This window comes from Carettochelys insculpta, chromosome 13 (assembly GCF_033958435.1).
Source record: "Carettochelys insculpta isolate YL-2023 chromosome 13, ASM3395843v1, whole genome shotgun sequence".
Lineage (NCBI taxonomy): Eukaryota > Metazoa > Chordata > Testudines > Carettochelyidae > Carettochelys > Carettochelys insculpta.
Window position 1 is genome coordinate 18,464,954 of NC_134149.1, and position 13,946 is coordinate 18,478,899.

General features: G+C 45.1%; 1 protein-coding gene across 1 annotated transcript in view; it reads left to right on the forward strand.

The window, feature by feature from the left end:
* Positions 1-6,280, forward strand: part of COL4A5 (collagen type IV alpha 5 chain) — a 139,417-nt gene extending 133,137 nt beyond the window's left edge. The window contains exons 49-51 of the mRNA XM_075008082.1: positions 1,876-1,990; positions 2,606-2,778; positions 4,911-6,280. Of these exons, the coding sequence (XP_074864183.1) occupies positions 1,876-1,990; positions 2,606-2,778; positions 4,911-4,992 (370 nt within the window). The 3' untranslated portion in view covers positions 4,993-6,280. The remainder of the gene's footprint in view (positions 1-1,875; positions 1,991-2,605; positions 2,779-4,910) is intronic.
* Positions 6,281-13,946: the final 7,666 nt, after the last annotated feature.

A 13,946-nucleotide genomic window follows, 5' to 3' on the forward strand; every position in this document is an offset into this window, starting at 1 on the left:
AGGGCAGGAGTGGGGCAGGGGGTCCCTGGGGGACGCATTCATGATTTCATGGAGGGGCCCCCTACTTTACGCGTTCCCCCGCCCACAGTGCTTATCCACAAGTTCTTGCAGAAAGCCAGAAGGGAGAGAGCTCGCATGATACTCATAGTCCCAACGTGGGATCGGCAGCAATGGTTTCCCTTGCTTCGGCGCATGTCAGACCGCCCGCCGCTCCCTCTACCAGTGGCGCCGGACTTACTCACGCAGGCTCAGGGGTCCATAGTGCACCCGCACCCTCAGGGTCTGCACCTACAAGCATGGTTAATCCATGGCTCAGCTCCTTAGAGAGTACATGTACGGAGGAAGTACAACAAGTCCTGGAAGGTAGCCGAAGGACCTCCACCAGGAAGACTTACGAACAGAAATGGACTCGATTCACAGCCTGGTGTTCCGCCAAGCAGTTAGCTCCCCTTGACGTTCCTATACCGGTAATACTAGAATACTTATTGGACCTCAAGAGGGGCGGGCTTTCTTTATCCTCGCTAAAAGTCCACCTCGCTGCCATATCAGCCTTTCAGCATATAGAGGAAGGGCCCACGGTTTTCGCCCATCCTATCGTTACCAGGTTCTTGAAGGGGCTGGTAAACCTGTACCCTCCTCAGAAACCGCTTCTACCATCGTGGAATTTGGACTTGGTGCTCAGCACGCTAACGGGTCCACCTTTTGAACCATTAGCCACAGTTCCCCTACGTCTCCTTACGATAAAAACAGTCTTCCTTCTTGCAATTACGTCGGCCCGCAGGGTGAGTGAGCTGGCAGCAGTGATGGCAACGCCACCCTGCACAGTGTTCTCAAAGGAGGCGGTAACCTTAAGGTTGCACCCAGCCTTTGTTCCAAAAGTTTCTTCAGAGTTCCATCTTAACGAACCAATAGTTTTACCCTCATTTTACCCGAAGCCTCACAGCTCCAGCAAGGAGGCACGCCTGCATCTCCTGGATGTGAGGAGGGCATTGGCCTTCTATATAGACAGAACTAAGTCCTTCTGGAAAACGGACAGGCTCCTAGTGTCTCTCGCTCCCAGGTCAAAAGGGGAAGGCCTCTCTTCACAGAGAATTTCAAAGCACATTGTGTCATGTATAAAAATGTGTTACGAGCTTCGAAAGACCCCTTTGCTGGCCCCACCCAGGGCTCACTCCACCAGGGCGGTGGTGGCGTCAACAGCCTTCTTCAAGGGCATCACGTTGAAAGAGATCTGTAGGGCGGCGACCTGGTCATCCTACAACACCTTCGCCAAGCATTGTGCCCTGCACCAGGTATTCGAAGAGGATACCCATCTGTCGACAGCAGTCCTCTCGGGGGCAAGCTGCACATAAACGGATTACCCACCTCCTTACTTGGGTTACTGCTGGGTAGTCACCTATTGTGGAGTACCCACGGGGCCACTCGAAGAAGAAAGAGAAGTTACTCACCGTAGTAACGGTTGTTCTTCGAGATGTGTCCCCGTGGGTGCTCCACCACCCGCCCATCCTCTCTGCTTCGGATCTCTGTCTAGTGTTTTTCAGAAGCATTTGAGGCGGTTGGTCAAGGAACTGGTGGGGACCAGATCGCGCACGTCGCCGGGGGCGCGCAGGGGAGCGGCGCGCGCTGGCGCATGTGCGATCCAGGAGAAACTGCTGGAAGATTTCCAATCTGCGGTGCCGGGCAAGCCCGACACCTATTGTGGAGCACCCACAGGGACACATCTCGAAGAACCACCGTTACTACGGTGAGTAACTTCTCTTTCCCAATTTTTACTGTCATTTTGCTAAGTTCTCCTGAAATAAGATTTTTATTTGGCTGATTTTGTACATTATTTTAATGTTGTCATGTTTCTTTTAAACCTCTCGTCATGTTCAGATGTGCTGTGTGTGAAGCACCAGCAATGGTTATAGCTGTCCATAGTCAGACGATTCAAATTCCATCATGTCCACAAGGCTGGGACTCTCTTTGGATTGGTTATTCTTTCATGATGGTAAGGGCCTCTTCCTTCCTCTCTCTCCAAATTTACTGTTAACTGTTTGTGTTTTGTACTAGCAACTTTTAGATTTTCTGGTACAAATTACAGTGGTTGCCATGAAATGAAGTTTACTCCTAGTTGCCAGCTATGGTAGTTGAATGACCAATTATGTCCCACAATACAGATGCCACTGTAATTGATAGCCACAGGACAATGTTGTGTACTGCATTGTCTTGGCTGTGACTACATGGCGGGTGCTATTTTAGGATAAAAAAAAATCCCAGAATAGTTGCCCACCTTTATGCAATGCACCTGTTGTCTTGAAACGGTTTTTCAAGACAACAGGCATGCTATTCTGGCAGCCCTGTAAATGTCATCAAAAGGAGGAGTACAGGGATGCCTCAAAATAAGGCTTTATTTCGGCATCTGATGCCGTTTAAACAGCACCACGAGCCAAAATAGCCTATTTCAAAATCTGCTCAAAATAAACTATGCAATTTGCGTAGTGCCTGTGTAGACATATCCTTAATGAACAGGAAAAAAGAACTAATGTGATTCTTTCTGAAACAACAGTGCCTTCTTCTATTGCTTATGGAGCCCAATTTAACTTATACTTTGTTTCGTTTCTAGCACACAAGTGCCGGTGCAGAGGGCTCTGGACAGGCCTTGGCATCCCCAGGCTCGTGTTTGGAAGAATTCCGCTCAGCTCCTTTCATTGAGTGTCATGGTCGTGGTACTTGTAACTATTATGCTAATTCGTACAGTTTCTGGCTGGCCACTGTAGAGATAGCAGAAATGTTTCGGTAAGAGAGCTTATTTCTTCAACATCACTTGTTGTGTACTGAATATGTTGGGAATCAGATTTACTTTTAAGGACAAATGAATGACTTAGATCCTTTGGTGAAGAATTCTTAACTATTGTAAAACCATCTAAGTGTGACTGTCATGCTTTCTAAGGCCAGTTTTTCAGGAGTTTGTTTACTTGCTGAAACCTTTCACATCTTGTCAAACTTGCTGGGGTGCGTTTTGATCCCTATTTTGCAAAGACTCAGAGCTGCTTTCTCCACAGCTTTACTCATATTGATCAATGCCTTATTCCGAAAGTAGTCCCATTGTAACGAGTGAGACTGTCTCAAAGAGTGATCCGTTTATTCTACTTGAGTAATGATCACAGATTCTGACTTTGAATGATTATTTTTATATTTTTTTCTTGACATTTAGACAAACTCAGATATTGTTTGCAGTAGCACAGGGATGAAATCCTGGCCCACCAAAGTCAGTGGAAGTTTTGCAATCACCATCCCTACAATTTTGCAAACTCTTCAAGCTTATACGCTTACCACTTCCTGCACACGTTTAGTGTGGCACCATTGTTCTGTGAAAAAATAACTTGCTTTCAAAGAAACTGATTTTATTCCCAAATGACAACTTACCTTTCAAATGAGAATGAAGATTTCTGACTGCTGTATATCACAAATGTTGTGCAATGAGCTCTACACACACAAATGTGTTATACAGTGTTCATAGATATCTACAGGATGGAATCAAATTACTTCCCATTAAAACACCTAAGTCATACATTTATTTTTGCATTAGGCAGTTGTTATACCATTGGTTTGCAGTGAGCTCATCAGTGGTAGTTAATGTGTTTTCCTGACTAGTAGTAACTCTGATTGATCTTTTAATCTCTTCGTTGTCCTTTATCGTGGTTCACTATTTTCTATTATTTCTCTTTTTCCCTTTCAAAAATATACTTCTGCCATTCACTTGAAAGAAGTGGACTACTCATATGTGACTAAGTAATTTATGTCCATTGGAATGAGGGGCTTGCTTGTGATGGTAGGGGCAGCGCTCAACAGCTAGGGATTCACTTCCAGTTTGTTAGGAATGTAAGCTGAAGCTTCATGGTTTCAGCCAGATACCAGCAGGGGGTCAGGAAGAAATTATTTTCCTTCCACAGTGTGTGTGGTGTTTTGCTTTGTTTTGTTTTTAAATCTCCTCCTTCAGGCATGGCCACAGCTGGAGATGATAATTGAACAGCAAGGTTGAGGCCTCTGATCTGGCTCTGAGTGTTCGCTCTCTGAGGTGCAGGTTTCAGTCATGCATTCAGGGTCTAATATGTGAGATTGGGAATAAATTTGTCCCCAAGTCAGATAGGCAGAAATCCTCACAATCACTGCCATTCTCTGGGTCACTTGCCAGAATTCTCTAGCTATGTCTCACTTCTTTGTCATTTCCCTGCCGTTGTAGGTGTTCAGGCACTGGAGCACCTCAGTCCTTATAAGGAGATAGTAGAAGATAGTAGTAGGCTATTCTACTTTGATCTAATTTTACTTGTTGGGTTTAGTGTGTGAGTGCTGGGTAGTGTTGGTGGCAGGTGACTTTCATGACCTAAGTGGACATTTTTTTTTAAAAAAAAAATAATCGCTCACCCTATGGGCCCTTAAACAGCAGAAAGAAATAATTTGTTAAATCTGTCTTTACATTTTCACCTACTTGAACAGTGTCATTTTATCATGAAATAATTCTATCCAAATGAGAAATTCAGAAATTACAGGTGTAAATGGGGAGGAAGAAATAGTGTTTTCTTTTGTAATTGACCAACAAATGTCATTTCTAAAACACACACCTTACTCAATCCAGTATTTGTAGACTGCACTCCATTGTCTGGCATGTGGAGCTAAAATAGTTTGCTGGCACACCACCTTCTGTTTATTGAAATACTTGACTAAAGCTGCTATCAACTCCTGAGGGATTTTAGGAAGAGAAATGGAATGAGTGCTTGACCAAGGAAGGTGTGAAGCACACACAGTTCCCTTTCTGGAAGGCACATCCTTAAGTCCTAGAGATGTGAAAGACAATCAGCACCTTGCAAGTTCAGACTCCTGTCAGAATAAGAAAAGCTAACCTTGTGTTTTGTGTTTCCATCAACCAGTAAACCTCAGTCAGAGACATTGAAAGCTGGAGACCTGAGGACACGTGTAAGTCGTTGTCAAGTTTGTATGAAGAGGACGTAACATCTTGGAGAATTTTTGTAAAACAATAAGATTTCCTAGGGTGCACTGTCATCCAGCTACAACAATGGTGCTACTGTGGAGAAAGAAAAGAGGAAAAAAAGAACCCAAACTGTTTTGATAGTGCAGATTTCAGGTGTACTTCACCAAAGTGCCAATCCAAGGGTGCCTGGTGCATATTTGGCAAAAGGACTAACACAAAGGAATTAATCTCTTGGAAATGGAAAAGATGCTTGAGGTTTACAAAAGATCAGAAGATGAAGATTTTATTTCACTCAAAATACCAAAACAGCACTCTTTTGATCAACCAAGAGAAAAACAACAAAACACAATGCACTGAGTATGTCTAAAATAACAAGACTGCAGTTCTGAAAAACACTTTTCATGGTGCTACTAACCCTACTGTATCCCAGGTTTTTAATATGAAGCGTTAAGCTTATTTCTCTTTGTAAGTAATGAAATATGTATATTGTGTAAACACCTTTTTAGTTTCAACTTTCAGTTATTTAGAAACAAATCAACCAAAATTCACTCTTACAAATTTAAATATGTTTTAAAATATTCAGCAGTATTTTATGTAAAATCAAGGGCAATGAAGAGAATCTATATCTCTTATGCCAAAATGCTACTGATTTGTAAGGTTTTGTTTCCTCCCTCAAGTTCCAATCTGGCTTTATTTGGGGAATGTACAATGATTCTGTGGCCATTTTGATCAGGATTTTAAATGTTTTTACTTACACCATGCTATCAGTGATGTTATTTGTGCTTACAAATCCAAACCATTTTAAAAGGACTTTTTTAATTATGTGAAAAATATGTGAAATGATCAGCCATATGCTATGTCTTTTTTAAATAAAGTCATATTCATGATTTAGTGATAACCAGTTGGTTAAGCAGAAAATACCCCTTGGAAATATCAAATTGCCAAAGCATTTCAGATTATGCTTACCAAATTCTTTACTCCAAAGTGGTGTCATGTATATTATCCAGAATAGCTGTACACTCTCTGAAAAAAAAAACCTTATGAATGAAATAAAGCAAAAAACTGGCTAAAACTGATCTTTTTCACATTTATAAATGTATCCTCTCATCAGTCATATGAATTATATACATCTATGATTCACAAAAACTGTTGCCTTGTATAAGTTTATGTGTAATTCACTAAAGGCCTTGAAAGGTCACACAGCTCCTTGTTTCTTGCATCAGCATTTAAGTATCCTACTGTATCTGACCTGGATTGTCACAGTATCTGCAAGAATTGCAAAGAATTGATCACGTTTTGTACACATAACTGTCTGTGCTTGTTTCATTTCTGTAGTCAATACTATTTTTTCTTTCATGTATAAGCATTTAGCGGTCCCCAGCAAAGGCTGTGTCTATACTAGCAAGTTCTTTTGGAAAATCTGGCTCTTTTTTGAAAGAACATGTGGAGTGTCTACCCATAAAATGCACTCTTTCAATCCGAAATCAAAAGAAATGTGGCTGTTCTTCCAAAAGCCCTCTTCTGTTCCGGGATCAGGAAGAGCCCCTTTTTTTCGAAAGATCAGCCCTCATGACGCTGGATTTTTCGATACCTGGCCCATTCTTTGGAGGTACCGAGGGCTGGGTGGATGCTCTCTATCCAAAGATCTTTCAGAAGAGATCTTCTGGAAGATCATCTTTTGAAAGAGCGCTGTAGCATAGACGTGGCCAAAAGAAGTGAGTCTGTGCGTTTTCCAGGTGATCAGCCTTCTTTGATATACTAACTCTGCCCACAACCCTGACCAGGTGCAGAGCAAGATGAAGGAGCTGCAGCATGGCTATGCTCAGGTCTCGGACACCATGGGCCTCTACAGGGCAGGACCCACATCCTTCCCCTACTACTGGGAGATCCACAGCCTCCCGGGACCCATGGACAGCTCCTGACTGCCCACCGTCCTAGACGCTGTGATGGACAAGCCATACCTGGAGGAGGAACAGGGGCCAAGGACCACTCCATGCATGGAGCTGAAGCAGGCCACTGAGGCCTCTAGCGAGGAGGGGGAACCTCATCATAGATCTTCTGTCCTGGTCCTCGAGCTGGGCGACGGGCAGGAAACATCACTCTGGTAAGTACTCGGTGAGGTGCACGCCCCAGATCACGGGGCAGGAGCACCACAGCCACCAGTGGGCTGTGTGTGGCCCCCACACCCAGCAGACCTGGGGCCACACACAGCCCAACTAGCCATGACTCCCAGTATGCCACCATGTCCACTGCTGACACTCAGCACCTGCCCCCATGGACAGTGCTGCAAGCTGCACGTGTGGGGAGGGGGTAGCCAGGGCCATACCACACAAAGGGACTGCCCAGCATGGGCAGGGAACCCCACAGCATGTGCAACACCCCATGGCCACCCACTGCTGGATGGGGCTGGTGTCTGCAGGGGTTGGGGGTCTTGTCCCCATGTTGGTAACGTGGGACTGGCTGTGTCTACCTCCCCTTTCACGCAGCCACACCACAGGACAGCCAGGACACCTCTGTTGTCCCGGACAGCCAGGTAGAGGAGGGGGACCAGTCACCACACCTGGCAGCACCATGAGGGCCCTGGAGCAGGAAGGCCCAGCAGCAGCCCACAGAGGATGATGCCTCCTGTCACCAGGCGGAAATTGTGGAGTGGCTCCACCACATGGATGGAGGCCGACTGTGTGTGGCCGTGGGCCACTTGGGACGCCCTGAAGGGCCACCTGGGCAACATCTTGGCCATCCTGCAGGAGCACACAGGATTCTTGGCCTGCCTGCTCCATCCCACTGCACCTGTTCCCACCCCTTCCCCCACCAAGACAGCCCCTGCTCCTGCCCCCAGATGAGCCCACTCTCACTGCCCCCCACAGCCCTACCTCCCCATGATGCTGCCCCCTCACGGCCCCACCACAGACCCTATACCGGGGTGGGAAAAGATCTCGGGACCAGCGGGACTCTCAGCCATCCACTCCCACCCCAGAGTAGTGCCCCCCTCCAGGTTGAGGCCCTCCTCCCCAACCCCCAATGTACATAGTTTGCCCTCACTCTCCACTGTAAGTGGTGTTTGTATGCTGGTTGGACACGCAACAGGATCTGAGGACCGCCCCCAGGAGGATGTCATGGAAGAGGAGCTCCTGTTGCAGGTCCATTCTGCTGGCGTATGGGGTCTGCTGTGCCTTGGGGAAGGTCAGCAGCCCTCAGCATATATAGAGCGAGGGTGTTTGGGAGGGGCCCTTAAGGGAGTGACTGGCTGCTGGCCCTGGAAGGGCTCATCAGCCATGCGACCCTGTCCATGGTGTTTCCTGCTCCACTCTTGCAAAAAAGTGCCTCTGGAGATGTGGATGATCTTTCGAAAGAGCGGATCAGAAGAGCCGTCTGCTGCATGTGTGTAGATCTGATCTTTGAAAAAGCAAGTCAGAAGAGCAATCCGCTTTTGTGTGTGTGTGTGTGTGCATGCGTGCATGCGCGCGCGCACTCTTGCCAAAAGCTCTCTTCCGGGGATATCTTCCAGATGATTGCCTTCTGAAAGCATGGTGTAGTGTAGACATAGCTTGACTGTATTGCTTTGTGAATACAAATACTCATCTTATTTGAGTAATTTTAACTAATTATCAGTGGCTTCTGGCTATTGGCTGTTCTGCCCTAAATTTCTGATGCCAACTATGCATTAGATTTGCAGTTCCACCTCCCCTTCCCTCCCCCCACCAAAAAAAAAAGAAGACGAAAAAAAATCACTGCTGAAAATGGTGACAGACATGAGTTACTAGGCTGGGTGGCAAAGTTAATAAAAAGAGGTAAGTGGAGGATTAACAGCATTTGTGTAAATACGAAAATGGCAATTATACAAAGGTTTACTTAAAATATCAAATGTCATGTGTGTTTTTAAATGTTAAAGGAGTCTATGTATGCCTCATACGTTGTGTATAAATATTCATCATGGGTGTATTGGTCCTGTAATACAGCCACAAAGCTCATATTCACCCTATCTGCAAAGCCACGGTAGAAGAGAGTGAACAAATCAACCACATGTTCCCTGCTGCTTATTTTATTTGGCTGATCTTATATGTAAAGAAATAAAACTGAACCAGCCACTCTGGTAACTCCAAACCAAACACCTGTTAACTAAAGGTGACATCAAACCCCAACTCCTGTTCCTCTTCCCCAGACCCTCAGCCCCTGACTTACTGCTACCCTTTCCCCCAAGAACTGGGGTTAAAGAGGTGAAGGTTTGGGCCTGGCACGCTCTGTTGAGCCTATTTATATCAACACAGTTTGGCTGCGTCTACACTACAGCAATCCTTCAAAAGTTCTTCCAGAAGAGATCTTCCAAAAAAACTTCTTTTGAAAGATTGTGGCCACACACAAAAAAGCAAATTGAAAGATCGATCCACTCTTTCAAAAGAAGGTGTCTGCACAGCCCCCTCCTCTTTCGACTGAATGGGCCAAGGATTGAAAAATCCGGCACCATGAGGACTGCTCTGTCGAAAGAAGGCCTCGTGAAGCATCTATGCTGGCTATTTTTTGAAAGAATCATTTGGAAGAAGGTGCTCTTTCTCATCGGGGACAGGAAAGGGCCCCCGGAAAAAGGGCCACGTTCTTTCAATTTCAGATAGAGAGTGTTCATTTTGTCTGTAGATGCGTCACAGGTTTTTTTGTTTTGTTTTGTTTTTTTCCAAAAAAAAGGCCCGGCTTGCTAGTGTAGAGACAGCCCTCCAGTGCTTGTTCTGATCACAGCAGTGTTGCAGTACCACACAGGCAGAGCAGCAATTTCCCACATAAGGGGGCTTCAGACAGAGATGAAAAGCAAGTCCTTCCTGCGTTAGAGAGCTTTGGTTTCCACACTGACATTTCCTGTGACTCCTGGGCCTGGTAGGCTCTTCCTTGGGGCCTGGTACTATTGCCATATTCTGTGTCATGAGCTCAGGAGTCCTCTATCTAGAGCAGGGGGTCTCAAACTCAGTTTACCTTAGGGCCAAGGCCAGTCTTCAAATCGTCCTAGTGAGCCTATGGGCACCCCTCTCTGACGGGGCTCTGGAAAGAGGGGTATCTCCATGTCTTCCTCCCCATGTGTCGCCTGGCCCCACCAGCCAGCCAGCACGTGATCCTGTTCCTCCATGCTTCCCCCAGCCCTGCCTGCTGCCCTGGGTGATTTAACTCTCCCCGCCCCCAGGGTCACCAGTGCCACCACTGATGGTGCAGTGGCACTAGAGCAGCTTCCAGGTGCTAGTACTGGGCCACTGCTAGTATGTCCTTGTGGGTCCAGGGAGCTGTGTACAGAGCTGTCCTGTGTGTAGAACAATTTGTGGCAGCTGCTCTGGGCCTAGCACTTTGGGAGGGCCCTGCAGGCTGGCCCGAGAGATGGCAGGTGGAGCAATGCAGAGTCTGCTGAGTTGCTCCGCTTCCCCATGGCTCCCAGTGCCTCAGTGAGTGCAGAGGCACCTGACCCCTGCTGCTACCCATACCAGCCTGTGGTAGTCCCCAGCGCCATGTCCCTGGGAGGAAGGAGTCGCAAGGAGGGAGCATTGGTGGGTTGGAGCAGGGGCTGGACGTGGGGGAAGGATATGGACACACACACACCCTCCCAGAGCCGCAGGCATGTGCAGGCCAGATTGTGGAACTGCTCAGATGGCAGATAGCTCCCAGGCTCTGAGTTTGAGGCCCCCTGCTCTATAGCATGTCACTATCTCAGTCAGTACTAGAGCAGCAATCTATTTTGCAGCAATGCTCAGTATGAACGATAGTGCTTTGTGTAAGAGTACCTAGAACAGCTGTTCTTTGGTTCCTGGCGTGGTGTGTCCCATCACGTAACTGCTTGGTATAATGCAAGATGATAGAGGAATATGGGGCAGCTGCACACTAGTGGATGCTGCTGCCTGGATGTATCTTCTGAGCATGGGTTGCCTTAGCCCATGTTGCTGCTGCCACAGTGTCCGGAAGGATTTTAATAACATTCATGGTGAGGTTTCTAACAAGATGTTCTCAGTATTGCTCGATTAAGAAACAAAGGTCTAGAGAGGGAAGATTGGTCTTGTAGTTACAATGTTAACCTAAGATTTGGAGTTCTTCATATAATTCCCTCCTCTACCATCTACTACTCCCTCTAGTACCTTACACAAGCCCCTTAATCTCACTGGACCTCAGTTTATCATCTACAACATGGGAATATTTTTTGTCATCTTTTGTGCACACTGTGTAAGTAGTTTGGACAGAGACTCTCTCTCTCTCTGGTGTATTTACAATACCTACCAGAGGTGCTCAAGCTTGGGTGAGGCCTTTGGGTGTACTGCAGTATAAATAAATAACACTGCCAAAACCTTCCGTTCCAAAGCTTTTTGGTATTACAAGTAGCACAATCGTTTGCCCTGCAGGGGGTTTGGAGACAAATGGCACAGCGAAACCTGCCTTCAGCGTTTTCCCCCATCAGACTGGCTTCAGAATCCTAAAGGACCCACTTTTCATGTCAGAGATGGCCAGAATCACATGAAAACATTGTGCATAAATTGTTCTGGTGATGCCAAACCTGTGCTCAATCCTTAGAATGGCCTTAAATCCAAATTGCAGCCACTAGCACCCTACCCTCTCTGTAATTAAAAATGTTCCCAGTTAGGATTCCAGATTTGAGAGCATTTAATGTAATTGTTTTTTTTCTCAAGTAATTCAGTCTTTTAACTAGAGCAGTTGCTGTGTTGGCTTTGTGCACATACAGCCTGGTCTAGTCCTAGTGTATTTTAAGTGGTAATTATGTAAAAAAATGGGTTAGAAGGATGAGCCCTTATACACATTGTACGTGGATCAGATGCACACTAACCACAAGAGGGCACTGTTGGCTTTGAAAGTTAATTTAAGAACAGTTAAGCATGTCTGTCAGGAACGTAAAGCTTTAAAATCACTACTAGCAGGACACTAGTCCCTGCCATTCTGTTGTACTCTTACAGGTCAAACTTGCACAAATGCCTTTGTCCTTACTACCTCTGCCGGTATACAGACTCCTGCATTCAGCTTTATACCAAAGCTGTATATTGGCTGACTGTAGCTTTAGGCTTGAGTGAAATTGAGCTGTAATCTTACTTCAATGGTAGTTATCTGAAATTCTTTCGCGTGGATGTCAGTGAAATATTTCAGCACCGTTTGATTTAGGATGGACTAGACCAGTATATATGGATTTTGGACTTAATGACTTCTATACCTGTAACCAGTGGAAATGAATATCCCCTACTGCAGCGTTTCCCAAACTGTTCTGTGAAACACTGGTGTTCTGTGTGATGTGACTAAGTGTTCCATGGAAAAAATGTCAGTGTTAGCAATATTTTCCTTCTAAAATATTAAATAAGAAATTGTGTGTGTATCTAAAAGAGTTGGGTATTTGACTAGTATTTAGAATGTAGGAATATTAATACTTATAACAACTATGCTATTATGAATGTGACTCTTGCCCAAACAGCAATGCAAAAACACTCTTCCCATTTAAAAAAAAAACCTGTCCAATATTATCAGTAGTTTTCTGTAAAAATAACATTATAAAAACACAAAATTTAAAAACATTTTTCCATAGCTACTTTGTTTTGCATTTCGTTTTTCATAAAAATGTTTTTAAACTTTAAGGAAGGATGGTCCTTTTTTGAATGATATTGTTCTTTCTATTTTTGTACAAAAGGAGGACACTAACCATCCTTCTTTGGGCTGTTATATTGATGTTTTGTTTTGGGTTTGTACTCAATTTTTAATTTTTTTTTTACTTAGTTATGATTGCTAACTGTTCTATCAGAAGGACATTAGTTGTTCATTCAGATTTTCTCTCGTTGTTGTTGCTGTTTTTTGTTCTTTGTAAAATAAGATATCTAAACAGACTTTTACTTCAACTTTTGAGCATTACATGCAGCAATTTTCCGTATGAAACGCTCCCTTTACTCAGACCAGCATGTGTGTGTTTTGTCAATATATTCAGGCCCAAAAGTGTTCTGTGGCCAAATTAGTTTGGGAATTGTTGCCTGACAGCAAAGGTACCACAGTCTAATGGGAAGGATTCATCACTTTTACTCTTTAAAAGAAAAAAATAAAAAAGGGGGGTAACTTTTTTTTAAATGGCCACTTTTTTTAATCTTATAAATTTCACAGTAGGCCAATGCCTCCAAAAGAACTGAGCTCTCAAAACAGCCTTACCTTTTATATGTTTTTGTTTAAATTCTATGGTATTTCCTAACATGCGTTGGTAATATGAGTGAGTATGCTGCCCACATGGTAGAGAAGTCTCTTTTGAGGGGCACCGGTAAGGAAAGTTCATTTTGCTAGATTTAGAACTCTTCTAGTTTGAGCAGTACAAAATTGTAACACAGGTCTTTCCCAGCTGCAACCTGCAGCACAATCCTTGGGGAAGGGATTTAATACTGTTGCTACTTTGGCTACCTCCACAGCAAACACAAACAAGGAATTGTGCAAGAAAGAGTCAGATAATCTAGTCTTCACAAGCGTCTTACTGACAAAAAGAAGATAATGCTAAGGAAAGGCAGGAGTAAGGATTAGCTCAGAAAAGCAATGATGGAATATAGAGCCTTTCAAAATATCAGCTCAACATGTATAAAACTTGGAGCAGCGAACAGGGGCAGCAGCTAACAGGGAAGGGAGTTTGCCTCTGGGCAAAGCGTCCTCGAGGAGCTTGGGTGAGTGTGGGATTTGGGGGGCTCTGTGGTGAGCTGGTGGGTGAATGTCTGTCTGTCTGTGCAGCTATGTTACTTTGCAGAGAAGGGCAGTTTGATCAGCTGCCTGTGTGCCTGAGCTTGTGTTGTGCAGAGAGGAGCAGTTTGCAAGGTGTGAATTGGGGGGAGTTCCCTGCAAGGTGAGCCTTCAAGGGCTGATTAGACTGGAGGCAAGGCTTTGAGCCAGGCCTCACCAGCTAGCAGCTCTCTCTATAAGAAGGGAGCTTTCACGGAACAGGGACAGCAGCTAACAGGGAAGGGAGTTTGCCTCTGGGAGTTCACCG